Source organism: Nanorana parkeri, unplaced genomic scaffold (genome assembly GCF_000935625.1).
Source record: "Nanorana parkeri isolate BGI_ZX_2015 unplaced genomic scaffold, ASM93562v1 scaffold186, whole genome shotgun sequence".
NCBI lineage: Eukaryota > Metazoa > Chordata > Amphibia > Anura > Dicroglossidae > Nanorana > Nanorana parkeri.
Window position 1 is genome coordinate 250,470 of NW_017306454.1, and position 9,140 is coordinate 259,609.

At 39.9% G+C, this 9,140-nt stretch overlaps 1 protein-coding gene across 2 annotated transcripts in view; it reads right to left on the bottom strand.

The window, feature by feature from the left end:
* Window positions 1-5,121: 5,121 nt before the first annotated feature.
* The window catches only part of KCNJ15 (potassium voltage-gated channel subfamily J member 15), a 69,552-nt gene continuing 65,533 nt past the window's right edge, over window positions 5,122-9,140 (bottom strand). For both annotated transcript variants that reach the window (XM_018555146.1, XM_018555147.1), the window contains exon 3: window positions 5,122-6,663. In XM_018555146.1, coding sequence (XP_018410648.1) covers window positions 5,520-6,644 — 1,125 coding nt within the window. In that variant the 5' untranslated portion in view covers window positions 6,645-6,663 and the 3' untranslated portion in view covers window positions 5,122-5,519. The remainder of the gene's footprint in view (window positions 6,664-9,140) is intronic.

A 9,140-nucleotide genomic window follows, 5' to 3' on the forward strand; every position in this document is an offset into this window, starting at 1 on the left:
CTCCACTGGCCCTATGATCATTGTCACCTTTCTTTTTTAGGGTGGTACTGGCTACATTCCCCTGCAGGGTCCTTTGGAACCACTCTTGCATGCACGCTCCCGGTCGGAACTAGAGCCATGTCTCCCTATGCTGTGTGTGTGTCAATACAAACAGACAGCCCAACAGCCCAGGACAGCAGGGCCCTCTGGATAACGAACCTCATGCAGATATTATGGGGCCCGCTGGCTGCCGTGTACTCAGTGAGGAGGGAGCCGGGCAACAAAGAAGAAGCCTGCAGGCACACAGGCACATCATGGGGAAGCAATGGGGCCTCGGACGGCTGTGAGGACCCAGCAAGCAGCACACAGACACTGGAAACAGCTGAAGACAGAAGATCGACCAGAAGAGGTAAGGGTGAATAATTAATTAAAACTATTATTATATGTAGCCTAACTGATGTTGTATAAAGTACTTCTGGTATTTGTAGTGATCTATAGCAGGTGCCATTTGCTCTGAATTGCTGCAATGCAGAATGGTACCCTCTATAGAGGACTACAAATACCAGCAGTACTTTATACAGCAAAGCTATTGTTGCATACAGTATTGCTGGTATGTGTAGTCCTCTATAGCCTGTGCCATTCTGCGTTGCTGTACGTGTTTTGTAGTCCTCTATGACTGATGGAATTATTCTGCATTTCTATAGAGTAAAGAGAGTACTGCTGTTGTAGTTCTCTATAGCTGTTACTATTCTGCGTTTCTGTTAAGAGTATTGCTGGGAGTTGTAGTCCCCTATAGCCGTTACATTTCTGTGTTTCTGTAGAGAGTACTGCTGGGAGTTGTAGTTCTCTATATCAGTTACCATCCTGCATTTCTGTATAAAGTATTGCTGGGAGTTGTAGTCCTCTATACAGAAATGCAAAATGGTAATGGCTATAGGTGGGCAGAGTGCGCATTGTAAGAGCCGGGGGTAATCTTGCACCAGGGCCCATTGTTCCATAGGTCTGCCACTGTGGAGGAAGATTGGCAGACTTCTGTATGGGATGGATATTTTTTTTTAGTGCTGTTGTTCCCAGTGCAGGAAACGGTATAAGAGGTTCACAGGGATAAAATGTGAAGACTAACACAGGTACCTGTACTCTACAGTATACTCTTATTACATCTAAATCTACAAGTCTATTTAAAGTGACACTAAACTCAGGAGTAACATCTCAAAAATGCATTCTAGAACCTTAAGGGTATGTTCACATCATAGGCAGTGCGTTCCGGTCAGAATCGGACCGAAACGCACTGCCCGCACGGCCAGCTCACTTTTTTTGCTGGGCTGTAGGGGGCGTGGTGGGCCATTGAAGTGAATGGCACTGTAGCCATGCCCTGCAGCCGCAATGCGATCGTACGCACGGGATCGCAAAGCACATTGTGCCTGCAGTGCATTCCGGTGCGATCAAAATGCTGCACTATTTTACGCACTGCAGGGGTGTGGTGTTCCTATCTCCCTATGCCAGGGACATGCAGTTCCGGGCAGGTACTTGTTTTCTACATTTAGCCCTGCTTTGTTCAAGCAGAGGTAAATGTACAGCGTGGAAGCTGCCGCTTGCTTTGTACAAGTGATCCAGGCGATGTCGCCGAGATCACTTGTATGCAGTCTGCAGGTCTGACATTCTCCATGGGGGGGGGGTTTGGCGGGTAGGGGGGCGGATTGAGGAACCTGGTCTTGGGCAGCAGAGAGTAAATCCAGCCCTGGAGATAAGGACCTTAGATTTTAAGCTCCTTGAGGGCAGGGACTGATGTGCATGTAAAGCACTGCGTAAATTGACGGCGCTATATAAATACCTGTGCATTGTCAGCCTATAACAGGAAACACACGCAACATTATTTTCATGGCAGGATCACCAGGTATTATTTTAATCAAAGTTGCAGATTTAATACTTTTAAAAACTTCCTTTGAACCTGCCATGTTATAGCGTATACCAAGTTTTAGAAATTGGGTTTAAAATGAATAATCAAAAGAAGCCAAAGAGTCCCTGAATAGTGTTTACCAAGTTTATTATTTCACTGACCCGCCTTACAGAATGAAATTGTTCAGGGAAGCAGAGAACATTACAGCGCAGTTACACCTTCCACCAGTTGTAACAACAAATATTTTTAAAACTTGATTTAAAAAAATAAAATAATGCTAAAATATATTCATCCCTAAAACATACTTTACAGCAAGAACTCCTTTACAATAAAAAGACAGCATGTTGTGATAAGGAAGGTACTTTGAAATCATTGAATACATCCAATTAACACTTTTTAGCTACTTTCCATAAAGTCCAGTACCTGACACCTTTGAAAATTACATATTAATGACCACAAACTCCACATACTGCCTGCCATACAACAGTACAATTTCCCAGTAAGCAAACCACTCAAATCTCCCATTGCATGATGGGAGCGCTATGTTTTTTTTCCTAGCCATGACTTTCTCAGCTACGGAATGCTAAAAATGAGTGATCACATATAGGGTGTTTGAATATTTAATCCTAACATGATTTCTGGCTTAGGATTTTTTTTTCACATAGATGGTTGAAGTTTTACAAAAACATATCAATGGATTATGATATATGGCCATTCAACTTACAAATAGTGCTTAACAGATAGAGGATATTGTTCAGTAATAGCAGCTGGTCAGTTGTTACCAACCTAATAATTATGTTTTCGGCATTCCTGTTCAAACTATTTTTTTGATATTTTATTTTTAATGTTTCCAACAAAGAAAATACATTTATACATGGATGCCTTAAAATGCCCAACTTATATTTGTGTTTTTAGAAACCGACATTGATTCCTTCAGCCACCAAGCACATTCGAGGTTGACCTGAAAGCTTGAATCTTAAAGTGACACTAAACTCAGGAGTTAACTCTTAAAAATGCATTCAAGTACCTGAACTATTAACAAAAATGTATCTTATTTGTGTATCACTCGGCTGTAGATCCTCAAATCATCTCTGAATTGGTGCTGCCACTGTCCTTCCTTCTGGAGGGTGGCTACTTATGTTCCCCATGGTCTCCATGTGTGTTGTAAAGTAGTCACCGCTCCAAGCTCACTCCCGTGATGGGCTACAATCTTATGTTTAGTTTACTCATTTGAATTGAGATTGTAGTCCATCCCCGGAGCGAGCTTGGAGTGGTGGCTACTTTACAACAGGAACCATGGGCTTTAGGCTTTATTAATCATGTGGCCCAATCAAATACTTTGCTGCATCAGTAAGATGGGACCTGATTGGTTGTCATATGTAACTTCTCCACTGTCACAGCCTCAATGGCTTATACTGTATAATATGCAATGCAAAGAGTCAGCTTTCACCTACAGTAAGTACAGTAAAATGCTGCACACACATTTGATCGACCATGAAGAGTGCTACTCTTCAGCGCTTATGTTGTAGCAACATATAAATAATTTTTTAAGTGAAGTGAATCTGTAATACCGTCAAAAATTGCAATTTTGGTGACTGCAAGAAATACAGTGAATGTATGTTATGTTTATTTATGTTCTCTTAAAGTGTGACTATTGTAAAATTCATTTATGATGCGGTCTGTGTGTAGCATTAACACAGCAGTTTTTGTTTTCTGAGTCCCTCCTGCAAAATAGTTTTTTTTATCTGTTGGTCCTGCCAGCAGATAAAAAGTGACAGTGCTGTTGCTTCCGAAATGAAATCACACAGCAGGGCAGTCACCCTGTGAACCGGGTAGTCTTAGGTGGTTGCTTTGCATGCACATTAAGTCAAGGACAACCAAATTATTCCTATAAAACAAAACAAAAAAGAGTTTAAACCATTTAGGAAAATGGTATCATTTTAAAAGAGAACTATGGGGTAAGTGTTTTTCCCCATTGTTCTCTTACGGGTCACGGGAGAACATATACTAGCGTCCTCCCGTGACCCAAAGCTCAGTATATCTCGAGCTATAGCTCGCGGTATTCTGAGACCGCTGCAGCCAGGACGGATCCTGAGATTACTGGCGAGATCCACCCAGCTGCTTGAGTGACAGCTGGCTCTGCCTATCCGTTCCTCCAATCAGCACTGGAGGATCGGACAGGGGAGGGGGGAATCCCTGCAGGGAGCCGTGACTGACAGTCACGGCTCTCTGCAGGGACATGATTGAGAAGTGAGCGAGTATGTGTTGGCTCACTTCCCGATCTATTGAGCCGACCTTTGACAGTTTCATTGTCGCACCTCGGCTCGAACTATGAGGTTGAGTGAAAGTCACTCACCTCATAGTTCTCCTTTAAGTACACCCACAAGTGTAATATGGTTTCTCCCAACCCCTCCAACTACCACTTTTGCTGGACAGCTTGGTCTGCTACAATAAGTGGGGGAAAAATCGGATCTACTAGCAGTATCAACAGTTAGTAAAACCATGCTATGGGGAAAACAGAAAAACAAAAACCTGCTGGGCTAATGACTGCATTGTTTGTGCTATTTTTCATTCAGCCCATAGTTGCACTAAAGTTAAAAAAAAAAACACGTTTGCATAGTTTTACCAGTGCAATGTAGAAAGTAACCTTCTGTTGAGAAGGTTACGCATATCTTCTCTATTTAACTATACCTGTCTTGTAGCTCCATATGTCAATCTTGTGATACGAATCTTATTGTATGAAATAACTTCATGCCCCTTTGGCAATCTGTGATGAATTACTTGGGCGTTCCAATGTTTGGAAGAGACAATATTTGATGTTTCAAGATGTCTCCGTACAGAGACTGTTCCATCAAGATGAAAATAATCAATCATCAAGGGGTTAAGCATGGTCTATCACAACCCTCTCAGCAACATACTATGTTTATTTACTACCCAGTGTATTTGGTGGATATACAGGGGAACTTCTGCATACGGTTCACTAAGATGCTGATGAAGAAAACCAATGAAGGGAAAAATAAGGTTTCTTTCTATATGAGCTAATAGAAATGTAATAGAAGAACAAAGAACACGACCTCTGTCCCTCTTAAAGTCTCCTGTTGGTAAGTTTCAAACCATAAAATTATTAATTTTACTCTTAATTAAAGTGTGTTTACCTGCTGCATTCATTGCTATGGAATTTGAGCTTGGCCTGTATACATATTCATCCAATATTTTAGACACTAAAATAAACAATATTTAACGAAACATTGCTGAAATTTTTTTTGTTAGTGTATTTTTTTTCCCCATTGGATACGGTGCTGTCACGTGATTGCTGTTCTGCCAAGTATTTTCTTGTTATTTTGCCATGTCAGTAAGTGATCGCAAGTAAAAGATTACAGTGATTTGGTATTATGGTCTCCGAGTTCACAGTTCAGTGCGTATATATTAACTGGCTTTCTCAGTATGGCACTTAGGAAGAAGATAAATCAAATATTGGATATAACATCTACATAAATAAATTGTCCATAACAAGTGGTTTGTAGTCACTGGTAGTTGATCGGAGTGTGTAGCTAAGTAATTAGCTTATAAAGAATGGGTATAACCAGTTCCCAGAGTCAACAAAACTCAAGATATTGTTCATGCTATAACCTGTAGCAAATAGTCAAACATCACTCTGCCTTATTACAGGTGATTGGTTCTGTCTGTCCTTTAACTCTTGCCGTCGGAATTCTTCTTCCAATCTTTGCTTCTCTGTATTTGTGTAGAACGTGGTTTGTATTTCACTTTTCCTGATTTTATCAAAATTGCTGAAATCTGCAACATATTTTCCCTGCTGGGACAAAGAGACAACAGGAACAAACTCATAGCCCCAGTGGATCTCCACTGGCAGATAGGATGTTCTGCTTTGGCAGACTGTGCTGGTAGATTCCACTGTGGCATTAAGAAGAACAACAAGTTCAAAGTCTTTTTGCTTTATGTTTTCAGCAGTTAGATCACTCAGCGGGCTATTCTCATCCAGCACGTGATAAAACATTAATGGCAAAATCAAAAACGGGCTTTCTGAAGAAGAATCTACATGAAAGTTCATGTTGGCCTGCTTTAGCAAGATCTTCTCCCCTTCTTTGGTCTCGTAGGCATGAAGAAGCTTTCCGTAGAGTTGGCATTGTATCAGCAAGCTTTTTCTCATGTTGGCCACCTGTACGACCAAGCACATCTTTCCGTTGTGTTTTGTGATAACGGCCTTGTTGCTGAACTTAATGGTTTCAGCCCTTTTTTTAGGCCTGGCAATTTTGGCAAGGAATGTACCAGTAATGAAAATTTCTATTAAAGTTGTTAGGACCAGTTGGGCCACCAGCAAGAGGATAGCAACAGGGCACTCTTCAGTAATGAAGCGGAACCCATAACCAATTGTGGTCTGCGACTCCAGAGAAAAAAGGAAGGCACCAGTAAAGGAATCAACATTCATTACACATGGAGTGTGGTTAGTAGTTGGGTCAGTGTGGACATCTCCATGAACTAATGCTATGACAAAGTAAATGATTCCAAAAAAGCACCACGTCAGGAAGAAGGTGGCAGCAAACAAGGTCAGCTTATACCTCCATTTCATGTCAATAACAGTGGTCCATAAGTCCTGGAGGTACAGAAAGAAGACACCATCCACTTTGTCGATCTTGACATTGCTATGTCCACTCTTAGATATCACCCTTGGCCTCTCAGACTTCACTCCATTGTGAATCGCATTTTGAACTAGTGGGCAGCCAGAAAAATCGGAGTCAACGGTGTCCATAATCTTCTCCGAAAGAGTGCTAAGGTAGAAATGAAATAGAAATGGTAAGTCCCAAAAATGTTCTCTTATAACTGAGATGCAATGAACATGCACACATTCTGATAGATGCAGTAAAACAGTGACATTTAATTACAGCTCAAAGGAACGACTAATAACTTCAAAATTATTAAGAGTTTTAAGAAATGTCGAAAGGTTCTCATCCTAAGCTAATCTGAATTACTACTGCTGGTAAAAAACACTCAAGTATCTGGGTTCCCAAATAGTCAATATTAACCCCCCAAGTATCAATGGGATTATCCAGGCAGTCAGTAAAATGTCTGGGGGTCACTAAATGAATGGGGGCTCAATATGTGGTTGATAAATGAAGGTCAATAGGGGTCAATTCATATTTTGAGGTCTCTGTAGAGCTGCATGCATGTTCCTACACACAAAGGTGAGATGGCTAGTGGTGACCCAAGGTTGGATGGACAGCTCCAATGAGATCAGACTTAAATTGTCTCTATCGGTGTGTTGTGTCTTTCTCTGTGTGTTGTTACTGGCCACGGCTATCGCTGTGCTTTGCTTTATGTATCTGTGACTTTTCATCCTCCCCTTTCAATGAAGGATATACAAATGTATTCACCTCCTGAACTGAGTGCACCCCCATTTCAAACTTTGTTATAGAGCCATTGAGTACACCTAAATCAGTAGGAGTGGTGCCAAAGAACTGAATGTTGTGCATTTACTAAACATTTTGCATTGGAACAACCATAATGGCAGCTGCTGATACCAAGAGGACATGTTGAAAGTATTTACATTCAGAAATAATATTATTATTATTAGCCACCGCTCCAAGCTCGCTCCTGTGATGGACTACAATCTCAATACAAATTAGTAAACTAAACATGTGATTGTAAGTGTTGTCAGTCCACCCCTGGTCAGCACCAATTCAGAGATGATTTGAAGATCTTCAGCCGAGTGATACACAAAAAAGATACAATTGTGTTAATAGTTAAGATACTTGCATCTATTTTTAAGATTTAATGCCTGAGTTTAGTGTCACTTTAAGATGTTTTTTAGGATGCTATGAACTTGGCTCCTGAGGGTTATGGAAGTGCCTTTCAACTATCCTTGCCCCGTTCTTGTGTCTGAAAAGGAGTCATTGGCCTCATTTTATTTTTATTTTTTTTCCTGAAAGGAAAAAAAAACCAAGCCCCCAAAAAGTAAAATAAAATATGTAAAGCGAAAATACACAATGATCAAATACTCATAAAAAGACAAATTCAAAGAACATCAGATAAAACACACTTCCCTACATATACCCACCCCCCAAAAAAACCTCTCTAACAAAAAAGATTTTTTTTGACTAAGCATCTACATGAGTACAACTGAGAGTTTCTGCTTTCTGCTAAATTTCATTGACATTTATTGTTATTTTACAATAAAACCTATAAAACCTATTTAGTCACAATCACTTCAGTCACCTATCTAGATTCTGCTCCTTTTCAGGGCCCTCCTTAGCATCTTGTCTTGATTTGTATTGTAACTGTAATGTCTTCCTTTACTTGCAAAGAGCTGCACAAACTGTTGACGCTATATAAATCCTGTATGATAAAAATAATATTCAAATACAAATATACTTTCTCTTTGCAACTCAAACTTTCGATCAAATTTGCCTAATTTTTTTTTTTTTTTTTTGCACCATGCTCATTTTTACTGCATTTTGTATGATTATCATCAAAATCCCAACCCATTTCACTACATTTTATAGCTTAATAAGGGGATGCATTACATGCTATGCAGAAGAACCCTCTTCATTTTGCTACTGTGGTGCTGTAACAAAAATGTATCAGTAGAAGACCTATTTTGTTCTGTAATTATATTGTGTAATAATTTCTGTAGTAACCAATCAGTAACCGCTACCTTATTGGGTTAATTCCTGGATCATGCGCTTGTCAAATAAGGAAACCCCATTGGCAATCCAGAACTGGAGATTATTCAAATATCCGCTTAACTAGTTCTTCTAACTTTTTAAAAACATTATCCAGCCCTCTTTTAGGCCAATATGAATGACCGAGGACACAGATAAAGGAACTCAATGCAGAATGAAAGCTGATATAATCGCAACAGAGTAGAGGCGCTTGAGAAAAAGAGCGTAAGATGCCTTCAAGTGGGAAAACCAGCAAGAAATGCAGTTCTAATAGAAAAAACTGTTGTTTAACAATCTTTTTTTAGTCATACAATGTAGCCAGACGAGACCTGCAACGTGTAGATCACCCGTGGCATCCATAACTCGTGGTCTTGTACAAGCCGGTTTTGTCAGGGTCAGTAGAAAAACAGGTATTCATGGTAATGTGAGTGTGTTCAGTGTTGCCTTAAGGGAAGATGTATGATACATTTAGATACAGATCTGACTACATAAAACAGATCGTAATTATAATCACTGACTCAAAAAAGAAAATGAAAGACAAAAAAAAAAATTGTTTTTACTCTCATTTCAAGGATTATATATATATA